This window comes from Micromys minutus, assembly GCF_963924665.1.
Source record: "Micromys minutus genome assembly, chromosome: 2".
NCBI lineage: Eukaryota > Metazoa > Chordata > Mammalia > Rodentia > Muridae > Micromys > Micromys minutus.
The window spans coordinates 96,775,404-96,795,088 of NC_137971.1; the positions used below are offsets into that span (position 1 = coordinate 96,775,404).

General features: G+C 49.7%; 1 protein-coding gene across 1 annotated transcript; it reads right to left on the reverse strand.

Annotated features, from left to right (window-relative positions):
- Positions 1 to 3,228: 3,228 nt before the first annotated feature.
- Positions 3,229 to 17,393, reverse strand: KCTD21 (potassium channel tetramerization domain containing 21; the record flags this gene model as incomplete). Its single annotated transcript, XM_080911125.1, has 2 exons — positions 17,360 to 17,393; positions 3,229 to 4,040 (listed from the first exon to the last, which is right to left on the reverse strand). Exon 2 carries the CDS (start codon positions 4,009 to 4,011, stop codon positions 3,229 to 3,231), a length of 783 nt encoding a protein of 260 aa, XP_080767251.1. The 5' UTR covers positions 4,012 to 4,040; positions 17,360 to 17,393.
- Between the last annotated feature and the right edge of the window lie 2,292 nt (positions 17,394 to 19,685).

Below are 19,685 nucleotides of genomic sequence, written 5' to 3' on the forward strand. Positions count from 1 at the left end.
GGTTCTGAAGGAGACCATGGTACCCAGCTGTCTGGGCAGAAGGAGTGGTTAAAGCTAGGCTCTCCAGGACCTGGAAACCACCCTTTGATGGGCCTGTTATCAAGGTTCCCTCCCCCACCTCTGGGAAATGACCACAGGGCCTCCTTTCCCTGCCAATCACTGCCACCAGCCCGGAGGCCCTGGGGACCTGGGCTTCACAGATGGTCACTGTGAAGACACTAGCCATAAGCTGACCTTGGCTAACCCACCATTCACACAGCCTGTTGAGAAGAATTCATAAAAGGAAGCTGAAATGAGGTGAATTCTAATAAATGCTACTGTTCAGCCCATTTAGTGGCTAATGAAACATGGGGAAGGCTGCACCGAGGGGGAACATGGCGGTGCAAGCAAGAACCCCGACCAATACAGGACCCAACGGCAAAGTTGGGAGGCTTGGCCTCCTTAGATACAGGATCATTTGGTGGTCCTGAGGGTGTCAAGCCATAGAATGGTACCTAAGGGGGCAGCTACTGCTGTCTTCAAGCGTGCAGGAACCCTTTCTGACCACATGCTGCATGTGTGGGAACGCCCTGGGTCAGGAGCAGAGAGCCGACAAGCCTCAGAAATGGTAAAGCGAGGTTGAGTACGTGGAGCTCCCTCTGGGAGTGAGGGCTCAGAAGAGCCCAGCCCTGCTCCACGCTCACACCCACTGCACCACCCACACTCTTCCCTCTCAGGGTTTTGCCAGGCACATGGCTGAACTCAACTGTCAGGTGTGAGCCTGGAGAGACTGTTGACCTCACCGCCGTCCTCATCCCTCCCTCGGGCAGTGGCTATGTGGGAGGCCCACCATCCGCACATACCTTTCCTGCCTACCTTCGGTGCATTCCTAGCACATTCTGTCAATGGCTAACCCACGCTCCATCACCACTCAGGCTCTTTGTGGGAGGGACTGACCTCTTTCCCACAGCTTGTACAGGAAGCGGATCTCCAGGCTTGTTAGCCATATGCCTGCACCGTGGTCTACCGCGATTACTGGACAGGGCGTCAGCTGAGCTGTATTACAGGACCAGCTGGAATTCCTACCAAGTCTTAAGATGCCTGGTGCAGGGGTGTTATCCCAATGAAGAAACAAATCAGAAAAGCTCAGTGACATGGCCCAGGATCTGACAGAAAGCAATGGAGTCAGTTCAAACCTGGCTTTATGTGATTTAAGACTGGAGACTTCCTCCTTTGGAAGCAGACACAAAGTAATTGTCATTTGTCATTTATTCTCACAGACATTATTTTGTTTGATCCTCACAACAGTCCTGTGAGGTAGGTAGGGTTATGTATTACCATATGCCCATTTCACAGATGAAGAAATGGAGGTGGCTCAGTGAGGCGAGTGACTTGTATAGTCACATAGTATGTTAGTGGCTTGACAGGTTTTGTACTTGCTCTAAGGTCAAGCTATTGAATTGGGAAGCACCAAAAAAAAAAAAAAAAAAAAAAAGTTTTATGGGGAGAAAGGGGGGCAGTTCTCTGAGGAACTTTCCAGAGTACCACTGGTGCAGCTGCTCACGACAGCCACAGAACCCCCTGAGCCCCACTGCAGGGAGGGAAAGGCCTTTACTATCCCAGGACCAAGTTTTGCCTCTTTGTCAACTCCCCCTCACAGGTGTAACTATGGAAACCCTTTGCTCTGTCCACCTGTGGATGCTGGTCCCAGGCTTACCTAGCTGTGTGCTTCTCGGGTGGGGACACTGTAAGACTCTGCTATAGTCACTCCAGGAACGAATCACAGCAGTTTGGAGGCCTCCAAGGCTCCTCACCTGCGGGGGGAGTAGTGGTCTGGGGTTCGTGTACCCCAGGATGGCCCATAGGTAGTTAGGGCTGGGCAGTACGACAGGGAGGAGTGTTGGGGGCTGGGCATTTACTCAGGGGCCCTGTGATTACAGAGCACTCCTGTACTGCCTGCTGAACTGTTTCCCCAAACCCTAGATCTCCTCAGTCACTGATCGACTTCTAGCCAGGAATAAATAGGAGCAGGCTGAGCTACGCTGGTGGGGAAGGCTGATACCCAAAGCAAAGCCATGTGAAAGATGTTTGACTTACAAGGGTGGAAAGGAGCTGATTCTGCTAAAGTCAAGCTGCAAAGGGGAATCAGTTCTAAGTAATGATATTTTCAAAGTGTCTGGTCAAAGCAGGAACATATATCTGTGTTTAAAGGAAGGTCTAACAGCAAACCCTAGCCCTGGACAGATTTGGGGTCAATACTGAAAGAATTTTCTAATAGCCAGCACTGCTCAACCATAGCAGGAACTGCCTTGGGGACAGTGAACATTCTGTCACCAGGGATATGCAAGCCGGCATAAGTGACCCCTCAAGAAGAGGCACTCACCCCCATGTACTGGGGTGTCCTAGAGGAAGGGAGAGATCTAAGAAACTATCGGATTATTTTCCAACCCTGAGAGTTCATAGTGTGTTGTTGGTTTAAACTGACTGTTGTCAGTGGAGCTTGCTATCCATGGGGCAAGGATGACAGAAGTCAAGCAGCAGCTGGATCATGAAGTGTCTTCCGTCCTCTTGGCTTCACTACTAGCACATCTTTGCAGGGAAAGCAACCCATATCTGAAGCCAAGAATCCTTCAATTCAGCCTCTTCAGGAGGGGCACCCCTCTGCCTAAGCCTGGACACTCACTCCCCTAGGCCATGCCACGGCTCAGCTTTCTCCCTGAGTGGAGACACCAAGGGTTCTGGGGACATATTGCATTCTAAAACACCTGTGGGCAAAGGTCCTGGTGTCTGGGAGCGTCCTGCAGGGCAGACGGCAGGCCTGAGGGGATTTGCTGTACACGCTGTGGCCTGGGAAACTAAAAGTGGCTCTTGTTCCCATCCTGCCCGTCAGCAGCCAGGGCTCGCTCTGGAGATGGGTTAGCAGGGGGCTGACTAGTGGTGGGTGATAGCCCACAAAAAAAAACTGCTGCTCTTTGCCCTAGCCAGAGGGTCCTCCTGTGGGTTCTTCTTGTGTTTCAGCTGACTTTTAGCTTGTCATCATAAGCAACCCATCGCTGGTTCAAAATGGCAGGAAAAGGTGGTTCTGTTCAGAGGACAGGTGGATTCCAGAAGGTGGACTTTGTCATGGGGAATCAGGTCCTGCTATGCAATTAATACAGATTAGTATAGCTCCCCGCCTCGTGCCACTGGCGAGCCTTAGCTGACGCGAGCTCCTTGGGAACCCCTTCACCGGTGAGACTAGGGTCTTTTTTACCTGTACCGTATTAACCGAATGATCTTATTGTTCACGAAGTCCAGGGCATGTGGGTGGGAGGAGTCAATGCAGAAGCCATCACTCAGGGCGATCTTCAGCACCTCCTCCACAAAGACCTGGAAGCTGTTGATCTGCTTGTTGGCAGGGACCACCCACAGCCGCTTGAGGTTCTGCTTGGTGTACTCTTCCTCTGGAAGGCCTTCTACATTGGCCACCCAGTCGAGAGTCAGGTGGTTCGGGTCCTGCAGGTGGCTGCTGATGGAGGAGAGATTGCCATTGGAGCAGTAGAAGAGCTTAGAGCCAAGCAATTTAAGGAAGAGGCAGGACGTGCTGAAGATGCTGGCGTTGAAGACCTCCATGCTGGAAGACGACAGGCTGTAGATCTGGGGTGCCTCCCGCACGGTGAAGTGGACGGTCTGCACGCGCTGCTTCAGTGTGATGTTGAGCATGGCGTTCTTCTCAGCCTTGGAGAGCTCTACCTCCTTTTCCTGCAGGGCCTCAATCAGGGGCTGTACCTGGTAGAAGTCGGCTTCCCTGCGGAGCAGACCCATCTCCTGGAAGTCCTCTGGCAGATCCAGGTGAGAGGTCCGCAGGAAGTTGAGGATGTAGCGGAACACTTTGCCGTCTCGGTCAATGAAGCAGTTACCCTGGCTGTCCCTCTTGGTGGGCATCTTCCCACTGAACATGGCACCCAGCATAGAGTCAGGGAAGCTGGTCAGGGTTGCCAGGGAGGTTGTGTAGAGCTTCCCCCCAACATTCAGTGTAATGGGGTCAGACATGGTAGGAGGCTGGGTGCCTGGGAATAGTTCTAGATGGGTAAAAAGAGGAACGATTATTACTCACCATATCTACACAATCTCAGTCCTTGATTCCTAATTATAGATCAAGTCTACATAGAGGGTAAAAGGCACTAATGGCTGAGGAATGACTGACAGCCACCGTGCTATGTAAATTCACAAGGGAAGGTGCGCACACACACACACACACACACACACACACACTTGCACACACAGCCTGTGTCCTAGTCCCCAGAGGAATCTTTGAAAAGCTTCCTTGGTGATGTCAAATGTTCAGTGAGACCAGAGAGCCACTGGTCTGTGGAAGAATGGAAAATGTGTCTGGGACAGAAACGCCTTGAATTTTTAAAATGAATATTAATTTGCCTACATAACAGTCCTATCATCTTTGACACAATGTCATTATTCATTCATCGCAGATGAGGACAGCTGGGCCAGGACTTATTCCTGGCTTAAGAGAAGTGAGTGCTTTGGCAGGATTTGTACTCAAGTTCCTAGCTGGAGAATGCTAATCTTTGGAGCCCTTAACCAATGCCACATGACTGGGCTCAGTACTCTCTGCTCATCTGAAAAGGATTATTTTTCTCTTTCAAATTACAAATAATTGTAACCAGAGCCATTTCCATGTATCTGCCAGAACTGTCGGGGGTCACTTAGTTTTTGGTCTCCAAACGACAATCTTTTCTGGACACACACACCCTGTCCCACTGTACCCACCCACTTTGTCACGAAGATGCTCACCCCACCTCATTCCTCAGCTATCTGAAGCTGACTGCCCAGCACCGTTGCTTTACCCTTGGCTGGAGATGGCTCAGCAGTTAGCGCATTTATTGCTCTTGCAGAGGACCAGAGCTCAGGTCTCAGCAATCTCCGTGTAGCTGACTGCTTGGAACTTCAGTCCCAGAGGATCTAATGCCCTCTTCTGGCCTCCGAGGGTACTACATGCAGGCAGAATATTCACACATATGCAATGAAAATAAACGAAGTATTTCTGAAAGTTAGGAAAAAGACCCCTCACTGCCTCCAGAAACAAGGGCATTATCCTCCTTTAACTGGAAGCCTCGGATCTAAAGTCTTTTGAAGGTTCTAGAGAGCAAGAGCTGTATATAGCCTCCCAGCTTCTACAGGGAAGCTGTAGAATGGGTTTTTACCCTGACAGTGGAGTAGGGAGACCAAGAGAAGCAAGCCTCAGTTCTGCCCTACAGAAGAACCATGCTGGTGGGAGTGGGGGGAGGGCAGACAAGCCACAGCGAAAGTGTACTAACACAGATGTGTGAAGAGCTGGGGGGGGGGGGATGAGTCCCGGCACAGTTCCCTGCTAAGCATACTTACTGCCCAGATAGGGAACCGGCTCCATGGAGGTGTGGAAATGGGCCAGCAGCGGCAAAAAGCACTTCTCTGTATAACTCTACTTGAAGAGGCTATCTCCTTGAGACCCTTTCTCTCCCGAGATGGAGCTAGGATGGACCAAGATGCTCAGCTGCTTTGTGCATCTGGGTGGGGAATGGTCCCTTTCAAGTCCTTCTCAGTCTAATGGGGCGTTCTGAGACTGCAGAAAAGCATTAACCATCTGGAGTGTCTGAAGAGCAACCAGCCCACGGTGAAGCTACAAAACTCTTGGCAGAAACATGGAACAGATGGGCTGTGAGACATTGGGGAAGTCCAGCAGAGCTGGGTGGGCAAGCAGCCGCGGAAGGGGCGGAGGCTAGCAATGGGAAACAGCAGCTGGGAAGGGTGCTTGGGCTCACAGTTGAGTCGGACACAACCTTTACTCTGCATTAGACGAACTAACCTAGAATCTTCTTTCTCTTCTTGCCTATTCCCAAACTCTGGTCTCTTTTTCTTTTTAGACAACAACCTGCATATTTTAGTTTTTTTTTTTTTCTTATCCTTGAGAAACGTCGCTCTCTCCCCCAACCTTGCCTTTCTAAAACTGGATACAAGTCTAGGCTTTGTGAAGTAGTTCAGCTCCACAGGCTCAAGGATCAGAGGGACTGGATTCTCCTTCCAGACAATTCTGTGGTCTAAGACTCCTTATCTCCTCTAGGTGTTAGTGCGGAGCGGCAGGAGACATGGGCTCTCCTAAAGACCTATGGCTGGCGCCTAAACACTTTTCTCTGCTGCACAAAGTAGCAGAGCGTGGTTTCAGGACTATCTGTCCTGTCTGGGTAGGCAGCAGTGTTAGATGGTAGGGGCAGAGGTATATGAAGAAGGCAGGCCTCCTGCCCTAACCTAGGGAGCCCTCTATGGGGTCTGCTGCAGACCCACTGTGAATTCTTCTTGGCTACCAGCTGCTGAGGTCAAGACTTGGGAGGCTGCTTGGATTCTTCAGAACTACAACACATCTTGAAGCCACTTCTATAAGTACTGCAGGAACTTAGCCCAGGCCTGCTTCCTAGTCTACACCCTACACCTTCCCTTGGCTTTGTCTTTTGTCTATTCTCTCTGCTCCATAGGCCAGACTTTCCCGAAGCACTGTTCCTTGTCACTGTATCCTTCTTCTCTCTACATTCTGGGCTCTGGCACTCACCCCCCCTTCCCCTCCCCGTCTCCACCTGCCTTTCTCTCCCTCCATCGTCTACTGTCAATGTGTAAGGCCTGAACTAGGATCCAGTTTATCTGTAAGGCTCTGCCCAAATTCCTACGTTAAGAGTGCTCTTCTCACTGAGTGTGGTGGTCCAGGGAGGCAGAGACAGGAGGATCTCTGTGAGTTCAAGGGCAGCCTGGTCTACAAAGCAAGTTCCAGGCCAGCTAAGGTTATACAGTGAGTTCCTGTCTAAACAAAAAACCTCTCTTCTGAGGGCTTCAATCTCGCTCAGTCCTGTAATCTTTGCTAGTTGACAGCTAAAGCTGGAGAGTTGTAAGTTCAAGGCTAGGGCAGTCAGCTTAGTTAAGTCCTTGTCTTACAATAAAAAAAAGGGCCAGCATATAACTCATGATAATAAGAATGCTTTCTCAGCATGCAGAAAACCTCAGTTCAATCTCCAGAATGGAACAAAGGTCCTCTTGCCTCCCACCATGTCTAACCCGTTCTCTACCATTGCAGAATATCTGATGAGCTACAGGTTTTATTAGACCATGAAAATGATGTTCATTTTCAGAAAAGCAATTTGTTTAGGGAATTAAAGGTATTATTCCCAGGGGGTTGAAGTTGTTTGGCTAAAGATGAAAAGACACACCCAGGGTGAGGATAAGCCCTGTCTTGGCAGGCAGCCTTCCCATCCCTGTTTCCATTCATCTTTTCTCTGTCTTTAAGAAGCCCCTGGGATGGCCTATCATAATCTTCTCAAGAGTTTCAGCTCTTGAATAAACCCTGACTTCCTGCTCACCATATCCTTCTCTCACAAGTATTGGCTTTTGAGAGGTGAACATGCGTAATCTTGGAATAGAAACAACAGGACAAGCCCCAGACATGACAGCGTATGCCTGTAATCCCAGCTGTTGGGAAGTGGAAGATTACTGTTCAACACCAGCTGTTCTATGGTAATTTCCTCTGAGATAAACAATCCACCTAGGAAGGAAGGCTAGACTGGAGGGAAGCTCCCTGAGAGGCAGGATGTTAACAATGAAGATGACAAAAGGATGCTCTCAGGGGAGGTGAAACTTGTATCCTGTAGGGAAGTTTGCAAAGCCCCCAAAATAAATAATTCCAGCTCCCGGAAGTCCCTGAAACCGACTGTTCACTGGGCCTCTCCTTCTTCAACTTTACATTAACCACAAGGACCAGAGGACCAGTCAAGCTAACTGGAGCTTGGTCACCTGAGATAATTTCCAACCTACCAAGCTGTCATCAGGTTGTGCAGTGGGCTTCAGCTTTTTGTCCCATCAGGAAGGGCTTTGAATAATGCAGACTTCTGCTCCTGTAAATTACTCTAATAAAAATCACTGGCTCACCACGTGGCACTACTGTGGTTTCCTATCTGAACTGAGTAATGTTTATTCACATTCTCCCAGAAAAAGTGTCACACAACACCAGCCTAAGCTACTAGCAGGTTCTAACCCACCTCTCAAAGCAAACCCAAACCAAAGAAAAAACTATTATTCCACTACTCATTAGAATTAAAACCATAAACACCATTGTACGTCTACAAAATAAAAGTGCTCAGTTCTAAATGCCAGAGAACACGCAGCGGTGGAGTGTTTTTAAGATGTGCTGCTAAGAAGGTAAGGATGGTTCTGCTGCCACAGGACCAAGTGACTCCACTCCTGCAGAGAGGAGGTTGTATGCCCATGGAGCTCTGCATGGGATGTCTAGTGCAGTTTTACTCACGATGGCTGAAACCCGGAAACTACTAAAATATAAACAAAGTGTGCTACAGTTATATAACACAGTATGACTCAGAACTATAGATAATATAGCGCTCTCTCTCTCTCTCTCTCTCTCTCTCTCTCTCTCTCTCTCTCACACACACACACACACACACACACTCATGCTCACCACATAGATACAGATGAAAAGCATTGCCACAGGTGGAAGAAGCCAGTCTCAGAAATGTGCGCGATTCTGTTTGTATACTATTCTGACAAGGAAAACTAGAGGTAGAGCTCTGCGAGTGGCCAGGGTGGGGAGAAGGCACGGGCTATGAAGATAGGGAGATACCCGCCTGCTGAGCGCTTTAAACTAAAACCAAAGTCACAGGATGGCTGTGACTCTCAGGAAGAGACAGAGTTGAATCTGTCAGATAACTGACAGTAGATAGGTTCATAAGGGGAAAGAGATGTAAATATTCAGTTGTTCCACAAACAGACCCCAAAGAAGACTCAGATTACTAAGGTTTACACAGTGCCCCCAGTAATAAGTGAGAATTGGGACTGGGGGGGCTTCCAGCCGGAGTTGTGTGGAAGGTCATCTGGTGATCTTGTGTAATAAGAGCTTTCTAGAGCTATCCCCAGAGGAACGGGTGACAACCTGTGATGAAATTTGTTTGGGCATTGGTGTGGTGTTCTTTAGTCTCTTCTGTGACTCAGTTTATCTTCTGGGTTAAGGAGCCAAAGCTAGAGAGCTGTTAAGAGTTAGGAGCTAGAAGGGCAGGAAGTCAGAGAAGCTTTTTATTTTATTTTATTTTTTAAGTTCAAAGCATTCTGCATGCTATGCCACACTTTGGGGAATCATTTTCTGAGCCCCTAGCCTTTTAATAACAACGACAGGACTCATGTCTGCACGGTGATTGGCCAGCAAACAGTAGGTCCAGGTGGATCGTTGGAATAAGAAGCATGCTTCCTGGACATTTCTCCAGCATATTTTGTTCTAGTGTGAAAAAGCCCTGGAAGCTCCTTTGGGTGTCTATTGATCCCAGCCCCACTTCCTGATATACATGTGATGGAGCATTTCCGTTGCCCTTGACGACAGCTGCCAACAGCAGCAGGCTTTACTGGGCAGTGACTGGTTGCCAGAAACACCAGCAATTCCAAGGGTGAACTTTCACCCCTCACCTTTCAGCAGGGACAGAGTGACAATCACGATGGATAAATAGTCTAATCAGCCATGTTCACATATTGGAGCCTTCACAAACACCCAAACAGGATTATGAGCTGGCGAAACCAAAGAGGTACTGGAAGGGTGGGGCAGGTGGAGGGAATGAAGCTTCGGGCCTTTTCTCCCACCCAGCCACATGCAGTCCCTCCTCTGGCCGTTTCAGACTTGCGGAAGACCCACTGAGCAGACTGCCTCTCCATGCATTCCCTCTGCAGTGCATTCTTACATCAGCCTGGGCAGGTCCTAGACCTCTGACTACAGTGAGCTGGTTAGAAGCACACTGGCATCTGAGGAAGGAGAGCAGAGCTCTCTGAGCCTGTAGGGTCTGCACTAACTCTAGGCAGACAGTGTCAAAGAGTTACTATGTGTAGGAAAATCCAACATTTTTGCTATTGGTGTAAGTGTAAAGGGTAGGGTCTTGGGGGGAGGGGCATTGAATGATAATGAGCCAATGGGGTCATTTAGTTGAATGTTTAGTCCCCAGGGAGTAGAGCTGTTGAAAGGATCAGGAAGGATGGCCTCACTCTGGAAGTGTGCCTGTGGGAGTGGCTTTGAGTCTTTGAAAGCCCAGGCCTGTATCTTTCACTACCTGTTGTGTGTAGATGAGGATGTAAAGCTCTCAGCTCCAGGGCCTCATGCAGACATACTCCCCTGTGATGTGAACTAACCCTCTGAAGCTGGAAGCCAGCCCCCAACTAAAGGCTTTTTTGAAATGAATGTTGCATCCAGGTGGTGGTGGTGGTGCACACCTTTAATCCCAGTACTGGGAAGGCAGAGGCAGGGGGATCTCTGAGTTCAAGGCGAGCCTGGTCTACAGAGCAAGTTTTAGGATGATGACAGCCAGGGCGACACAGAGAAACCCTGTCTCAAAAAACCTCAATGAATGAATGAGTGTTGACTTGGCCATGTGTCTCTTCATAGCAGTGTAACTCAGTGGTAGAGTACTGGCACGTGAGGCCCTGGGTTCAGAAAGTGGTTTTAAAGGGTTGAGGTGTACAGCTCAGGAGCATCTGGCTTCCATTCCTAGCACTACAGACAGGCAGACAGACAAAACTGGTGATGAAAGCTATAAGCAACAGGTGTAATAGCCTTAAAAAGTCTGAAACCTCCTGGAGCAGCTTGTTCAAATACCACTCTGCAACCTAACCTGCTTGGTGGCCCAGTGCTGCCACCTGTCCCTGGGCCTCACTAACATCTGGCGACTCCTTACTCTTTTTAATTAAGCACTGAGCATGTGTGTGTGCGCGTGCGTGTGTGTGTGTGTGTGTGTGTGTGTGTGTGTGTGTGTAAAACAATGACATCTACAACTTTGGGATGTCTAGATGGTCTCTCTACCACTGTGTTCTATCTTCAGCCCTACTTTTAATAATGTGACATAGAAAAGTGCAAAGAATGATTCGGTTGTGCTAAGTGCCTTCCTTTTGGTGGTGGTCTGGACACAACACCCTCAAGTACAACTGCACGAAGCCAGGATTACCATGTCCCCTTTGGCATATCGACTGTTTAGTTATTTTGAGAAAGTGCAGACACAGGACTACAGAGGAACCTCATTCAGACCCAGAAGAGAGCAGTTGGGAGATGGCCATGGTCACTTGAGACTTTCATCTGTATGAGAAGCCAACCCATATTAACTACACGTCTCCTCCCCATTCCCCACTCTCCCATAATTCCCCACTCTCCCATAATTCCCCACTCTCCCATAATTCCCCACCTTCCTTTCATCCGCTTTGTCAGTTTAAGTTGAAGCCATCGTAGGCATCTAATAACCCATTTTTTTCTACAATACTGTTACCCTCTCCAGTTTGTAGATGAGGAAAAGTTGAGGCTCAGAGAGGGTAAGAAATAGTTGAAGATCACCTATCTAGTCAGTAAGGGATCTGCAATCTGAATCCAATGCTGAATTTCATACCTCAGTTCATTTCCGGCTATCACAAGATCCCAGTTGTAACGAAAGCAAGAGATGCCACACCCTCATGTTCTGTGTGGAACTTTGCCCAATCACATCTGAGGCCATGGGGCAAAAGTCCCAGGATAACAGAGAGCTCCTGCATAGTACAAGTCTGTGCAATTGAAACCTTTCTACTTCACCAGAAACCAAGATGTCTACTGAAAATGCAACATTCAAAGAGCAGGTCTTTAAATGTCAGATTTAACAGATGAACGCAAACCGAATCAGGACAGACAAGTTCCAAGCAGCAGCCTTGTTTGTGCGGATCAACAGTTTTCTTACGAAAGCTTTCCAAGAGGCAAATCTGAAGTTCCAGTATGCCTGTCCAGTCAAAACCCAGGGGAAAAACCCACCCTCTCAGCCTCTGAGCAAACCACACACATCAGACTAGGAGACGGTAGTACCTTGATCCGTGGGGCTAGGGCACCCTACCTGGCTCTGTGGAAAGGGGTAATTTCAGTCTAGGGCCTGAAAGTCATCATTTGCAATGTTTAATTAAGACCCTCGAAATAGAAATCTTTGAGGTGTTCTGGAACGACTGTACCCTGCAATCCTCAGTCCTCGTAGACTCCAGGAGGGTAGTCTATGCAGTCAACCTGGTTGTGGGTTTGTTAAATATAGTGGCCCCTATATAAATATATAAGCTTCATGATAGTATGTCACAGAAAGTATTACACATTGGCAGGCTATGTGTGCAGGCTACTCTACCAGCAGGATGTGCACTCTGTGGCCTTTCGAAGTGAAGACCTTTACTCCTGGGGGTATTTTCACGTCTGCCAGGGGCTGGAGAGTGAGTGAGCCTATGCCATGCTGAGGGCCTGGTGAGGCATTTCCTGAAGGTTGTTTCATTAAAATGGCAGAGCAGCAGTGTGAGAGACTGTGATTATCATCCTGATTCTAGAATGACAAGACCAAAGCCCAGAACAGTGAAGACAGCTCCTGAAGACCACACTGAGAAGAGGCTCGGCTGAATTTCTAAATGAGGATTCTTGAGCTATGCCCTGGCCAGTTCCATTAGCTATAGTATTTTATTAAGGACCATAAACAGAATTTGAATAAAGGCTCGTAATGCTTCTGAGAGGAAAATGAAAGACATTGATTAATTGATTGTTTTGCTGAAGTACTGAGTTACTGAGCCCAACCCAAAAGAAATTACTTTTGTTCTAAAATCATAAGGAATAGAGATGTAGAACCTCTAATGTGCTATCAGTAAACACCAACCATTGTGACAACTCTAAACCCATGAGTAAAAATCTCTCTTCCCTCTGGTTCTTTCACTCTGAGAGCCTAGAGATGATCTATTATATGGGCACACTTGCATGAGTCTTCATAGATAGCTCGATCAGGAAGAAACTAGAACTTTCTGGAAAAATAGATTGTTGCTGGATGTTTTTTAAGGAAAAGTTCCAGGTGGGCCTGGAACTTCTTTTGCCAGATAATAAAGAACAAAGACTAGTAAGTTCATGGTAGAAGCATATAGGAGCTGGCCTCAAGATTTAATATAACCTGAGTATCAAAAATAACAATAGATTTTAGCACATTTGAAACACTTAAGGGGTCCATACTATTACTGCAAGCAGAGAAGGGGGGGAGTGAGGAGGGAACAGGGAGAAAAAAGAAAATGTTATTCTATAAAAAGGAATACCAGGCGGTGGGCGGGCCCTGACGGTGTCTTAGCTTCTTTTCCTGTCACTGTGATAAAATATCCTAACCAAAAAAAAAAAAAAAAAAAAAAAAAAAAAAAAAAAAAAAAAAAAAAAAACCTCAAGAGAGGAGCTTGTTTTAGATCCTGTTTGAGGTGCAGCCTGTCACAGCAGGGGAGTCTGTGGCACACCACATGGCCACACTCATCTACAGACTAGAAGCAGAGGGTGACAAGCAGTTCCATTTCTCCATTTGTATAGTCAGGGAATGGTCCCATCCGCCATCAAAGTGGTCCTGTGGGTGGGTGTAGCGGCACTCGCTCTTGGTCCAGCACTCAGAGGGGAGAGGGAGGCGGATGCCCTTGAGTTTAAGGCCAGCTGGTTGAAATACTGAGTTCCAGGACAGCCAGAGCTACGGAGCTACACAGTGCGACCCTGTCTTAGAAAAACAACAACAACACACACAGACAAAAAAACTAGAAACATGGGTCTTATGGTAGTTGGGATGAGGATATGTTCGACAGGCTAAGGTGTTTGAATATCTGGTCTCCAGTTAGTGGTCTTGTTTGGGTAGATTTAGGAGGTGTGGCCTTGCTGGAGGAAGTTTGTCACTTGGGGCAGGCTTTGAGGGTTTAAAAGTTATACCTCATTCTTAGTCTGCTCTCTCTGCTTCCTGTTTGCAGTTCAAGACGTGAGCTCTCAGCTCTTCTTACTGCCAAGATGGACTCTTATCCCTCTGGATACGCTCAAACAAACTCCTTTACAAACTGCCTTGGTCAAGGTGTTTTTCATCACAGCAGGAGAAAAGTAACTAACACAGATCACCCCACACTAATTAAGACAACCACGAGGATCTCCTAGAGCATGTCCAGGAGCCTGGCTCTCAGGTGATTCTAGATTTTGTCACGTGGACAATTACCACTAACCACCATAGTGTTATAGGCCTGCTTTTCCCGTACTTGGGAGGTTTAGGTAGGGAGACTAGGAGTTCAGGGGTCACCTGAGACAGCTCAACCTATGCCTCTGCTCAAAATGAACATCAACCAATACAGACGTGTAGGGAGCTGTTTGTGCTGCACCCAAACATGGTTCCGGCTTCCCGCCGAGAACTCAGCAAACAGAGCTGTTGCCCAGCCAAGAGACTTAATGCGCATGCACCACATAAGTCACAGCCCACTCTTGGGGCACGTGATTGAGCTACAGGAGGATGCACCAATCAGGTAGCAACACGGGTCTCCTAGGCATGTATAGCAGTGCATTTTCTCCCCCACGTGAGAAGAAGAGGAAGACAGTGGAGAGATTGCGGGAGACCCCACGTGGAGGGATGGCGGAGAGAGACTCGGTAAAAGAGATTGCAGGAGGTCCCGCGTGGACAGAGACTGGACAGAGAGATCGTTCGTGGGGGACTGCGCGTGAGAGGCCGTTTAGACAGTAGAACTCGGTAGGGAGTCCCCGGCTCAGAGACAAGTTTCCTGCTCAAGAAGCCCCTGCTCAAAGTGCTGTTCAATAAAGGTTATCCGCAGAAGAAGCTGTTTGTTTTGTTGCACGCCTGTTCCTAGCGGCGGGAAGCGTGGGCGCGTGACACAGACGGAATAGTACAGTTAGAAAAATACCATTTTGTAGCCTTCCGTGTTACAATTCAGGCAAAGATCATCAGTGGTTATGGCATGGAAGGAAGACATAGGCTAGAGCAGCGTTCTCAGCCTACGCTGGGACCCTTTAACACGGTTCCTCGTGTTGTGCGGACCCCCAGCCATAAAATTACTGCATTGCTTAACTTAACTTTGCTATTGCCAGGAATTGTAATGCAAATATTGTTCCCAATGGTGACCTGTGAAAGGGTCATTTGACCCTCACAGGGTCATGACCCACAGGTTGAGAACCACTGGATACTAGAGACTGTATCACACACATTTTCCTTGTTACCAAGGAGACTTATGCTGTCATGACATTAACCCCTAACCAAATGGCTTCTTGAAGGCCCCTGATATCTGCCTTCTAAAATGATGGAATCGGAAGTCTACATTACCAAAAAGCCAGAAACAGAAATAGCCAGGATCTTGCCATTACGGAACGAATTAAATATAAACAGGTGAGAAGGCTCTTATCAGATTAAATGATTTGCTCAAAGAAATGTTAACAGATACAGTATGTGAATCTTGACTAGATCGGCTCATTAAAGGTAACAATGAAAGGTTTTTGGAGAAGGGCAATCTTGAAAAAAAATTAATACCAAGTGCTTATTTGGTAACACCAAAGGTAAGATTACAATTATGCAGGAAAACACCACTCTGATGAGTTGGATATGTATATTGGAGAGATAAGGTCTTACTATGTGCCCCAGGCTGGCGGAGAATCTTTCTGCTTACTGTGCCAAGTGCTGGGATCATGTGTCACTACGCCCGGCTGAGATATCCATGTTCTCTCCCCCGCCAGCCCACACTCTCCATTTCTCCCTCCTTTCTTTTGCATGACAGGTCTTCATAATGCTGCTCTTCCCTAGCCGGTTTGCAGCTCTCTCAAGTGATCCTCTTGCCTTGCATCCTGAGTAGCTTGGACTGTAGGGGCAAGCTATCAAGCTTGGCTTGTACGTTCAAGCAGCTGGGAGATGTGTGTGTGTGTGCCTGTGTGTGTGTAATGGGAAAATGTGTTCAAGCACGGACAGATGGATGCAGGCCGTACCTGAGATTTAGGATAGGTTTGGCATTGAGAGGCTAAGATAGTCAGCAAGGACCAAAATTGGAGAAGTCTTTTGAGTGGGAAGTTCTTCTAGATTGGACTTAGTCCAGAGGATCAGCCTGCCCATCTTCTGTTCTGGGATCCAGGGTTTGAGATATGGCTGTCTGAGCCTTGTTTCTGACGCTTCCTCCTGAGCCTAGAGTCTGCTGCTGTGAGGAGGCGGGAAGGAGACTCCCGCTGTGTAAATGGAGAGGTACCTCTGTAGCTAAGGTGCACTGAGCACGGGCAGAGAGAACTGGTGGAGTTTCTGGGGTAGAGGACAGTATATGCTCTTTGGCCAGAGTCACTGTTTGAAGTAGGTTCTCCGAGGGAAGATGATGGTGGTCACGAAAACCATGATAGTTCAAACTGTGATAGCTACTCAACATGCTAACTTCTACTCTCCTCCCTCCCACTCCCCGTCTTGGTTTTTCAACACAGGGTTTCTCTGTGTAGCCCTGGCTATCCTGGAACTCGGTAGATCAGGCTGGCCTCAAACTCAGAGATCCTCCTGCTTCTGCTGCCCAAGTACTGGGATTAAGGGTGTGAACCACAGCTGCCCATCAGGGTGTCGGGGGCGGGTGGGAGTGGGCTGGAAGAGACCAGCCCGAGGCAGTTCCTTGTTTGCACAGAAACGCTTTGTTGAAGGTGGTCCCAACACTATCCCTCATCCATAGGCCAAACTTTCCTTGGCCACCTTGGCTCACTCTCCGGCCTCATCTTGTGGTTTTCCTCGGGCACCCACACCTCCTTCCAACTTTCCCTTCTTGTGGTCTTCCCACTCGTCCCAACAGTGGTAATTATAAACAAAGGGCTTTCCAACAGCTCCAGCCTGAAGATGGCGTAGAAGGGGGTGCCTTGTAACTTGGCGTTGTAAGTGCTAGGGCACAGGTCCTGAAGCACAGCTCTGGATGGGTGGGGCATCGCAACGCTTACTTCTTTCCTATTACCCCAGACCAAACCTCTGTTTCCCCTGCGGGCAGAAGGAGGCAGGGTCTCTGAAGTCGTTTGGGGCAAGTCACTTAGCATGTGTGTTCCCCAACTGGAAACAGATCCGGCGAGGCCTTTGCAGAATGCGAGTAGAATGAGTGTGTATGTGTGTGACGCACTGAACTCCAGGGATGGGCTCTTTATTTCTAGTCACAGGGAGAGAATGGTGCTGTGTACATCCACACGCCCTGGGTTCACTAGAGCTTGTGGTCCGCCGTGCACTCCTCGGCTCTAGAACTGGTCCCCTCTGATCAGACAAGAGGCCCCCTTCTCACCTAGAGACCCCGCCCCTCTCCCTACCCACCAAAGGCTCCTCCCACAGCGACTCTTTCTACAGCCCCGCCCCTCAGATAGTTCGGTCCACCCCGCTACCCCGAAGCGCACCCCTCCCCCGCGGCCACGGGCGGGGCTACCCCACTTCACAGATGAGAACAACGAGGCTGAGAAAGATGACCTTTCACGGCAGGACAGCTGCCCCGAGAGACCCGTATGCGTCCGCTGGGTTTCGAGCACCCAGCGGTGCTCCAATCACCCACCCCGGCGCACCGCACCCACCTCCTGCCCTCGCTCAGCAGCCTCCCCTCCAGCCAGCGCAGCTTCGCTAGGGGGTGGGCCGGGCGGGGGCAGGGGCTGGTCGTCCCGGGCCGTGCGCTGGCTGCCGGGACTTGTAGTCCCCTCTGTGCTTCTTCCTGTGCCACGCGCCCCGCCCGGACTCCACCTCCCAGGAGGCTATGCGGAGAGCCAGCTCACTCCACCCGCCCCGCCGGCACAGAGACCAGCTGGTCTTAAAGGGGACGCGGCCCGACTGGGAGCTCTTAGGGTAGCCCCCGCTCTTGCTCCGCCCCATTTCCCCGCACCTCACCCCTCCCCCAGCTCCGTCCCGCAGCCCTGAGACCGCGCAGCAGAGTTACACTGCCCAGGTCCATCTAGGGTTGTGCGGAGCGGGGTGGGTGGAGTTGGACATCACAGTATCAGCAGCATCCCTGCGGTCTGGGACCCCTTAGTAGGGGACGAAGGACCCGCCCTGACCTAGCCTGGCCCAGCCTAGTCTACCCTGGCCCAAGCGCCCCGCCCAGGAGTGGGTTCTAAGGTAAGGCCCTCTGAAGTCTAAGAGGTAAGGGGGTTCTGGGTGTGAGCGCTCGTGTTAGGGATGAGGGCAGTGTCTGCACCCTGACATTTTGAGCGCCCTATACTTATCTTTAGGACTCTTGAGAGCACGAGATTGTGAGGTGGGAGATGTAGGTGCTTCTGGGCCTTGCTGTGTGACCTTGGGCTACTATCTGCCCCTCTCTGAGCTTTAACCATCTCCTTTATCAACTGAGTAGAGAGGTGGTCCAGCTCCTGTCCCCCTCAGTTCTGAGAGCACACACATCTAATACCATGAAGCCTGGCAATCTTTTTGCGGAGAACCCCCAGTCTGGGCTGAACAGGGGTGCTGTGACGGGCGTAAGGAAGGGAGAGAGGGGGCCCAACTGGAGTACACATTGAGGATTCAGAGGCAGTCTGGTCATCTTGGCATGGGGGGGGGGGTGTCTGAGGCCCTTGACAATGCTTGCAGATTGGAGAATTGAAGCTTAAGCTCTTGTCCTTCCTCACAGAAAGTCTGGGCTGGGAGTGGGGGCTGGGTCAGCAGAGGTTAGTGAGCGGTGGTTCTGTAGGCAGGGGTGAGTGTGGCCAATCCCAGAGGGGGAAACAATGTTCTGTCATCTTCCTTTGCAGCTCTCTAATTCCTCTTCAGTAACAGGGCTCTTGCCTGTCACTAGCAAAACCCCACTCCTTTCTTTCCAGGACCTGGCTTGGGGCTGGCTGAGGCCTCTTAGAGGGAAGGGTGCCATCCTAGGGCTACCTTGGTAAGACACCGAGTCAAACCTCTGCTGCCCAGAGACCTGAGGGAACCCTGGGGTCCATGAGAGTCAAGGTGTGGGGACATGAATGTGAGGGGCCGAGAGGGTCCCTCCTCCCTAATGCAGGACAGGGACCCCTGCAGACCCTCCCTCCTCCCTTTTGAGGAGATCTGGGAAGAGCTGATGGTGGGGCTAACCAGGCTAACTGGGGTTTCATGCTCCTTTTTCTGCCTTGCTTGTATCAGCCATTTCTGGAGTGGCTAAGTCCTCTTTGGCCTCCGTGAGGTGTCTCAAGATGTTCAAGGGTTGTGGATGTTAGAGACCTGGCCCAGGCTGAGGAGGGGGCAGGGACTTGACTCAAGGTTAACCCCATCTCTGGAAACTACTTTTCTGCTCATATCCTTGATTTTATCTTGGTTTGCTACTACATCTCTCATCAATATCTAGGCACACCTTCTTGGCCACCTCTGCCCCTGGGCACACCACCATCCTGGGCACTGTATACAGAACAGGATTGGATCTACTTCCTACAGAGTCAGACCCTAGCCAGGTAGGAGAGAGAGTGCTGGACCAAGTTAGACTGCAGAGGATGAAGAAGCCAAGGCAGCCAGGGAGCCAGGGCTCGGAGACTTGCTCTGCGGAGGGACAGGGAATGGCTTGCAAGCCAGGCATGGCAGGATGAGTCAGAATTAGCCAAGAGAGAAGAGGCAAGCCCTTTCCCACAGAGAGGACAGCAGGGAAATAAAACAAAAACCAAGCCCTTCTCGAATTCCCATCTATGTCCAATATCAAAGTGGCGTCACGTAGACAGCCCTGGTGGCAGGCTTTGTCTGAGGGGGTTAGTGGCCTGGAGGGTCTGAGTAGCCAGGCAAGAGAGAACTTCTTATAAATGAGGTTAATCTGATGGTGTTGCTGAGGGAGTTGGGGAGAGAGGCTGAGGAGGTGATGGAGGTTGAGCTCCCCCCAACCCCCGCCCTGCTCCCTGTGGTGATAGAGAAGAGACGGGTTCTTCCAAGCACAGCAGAGGACTGTCAACG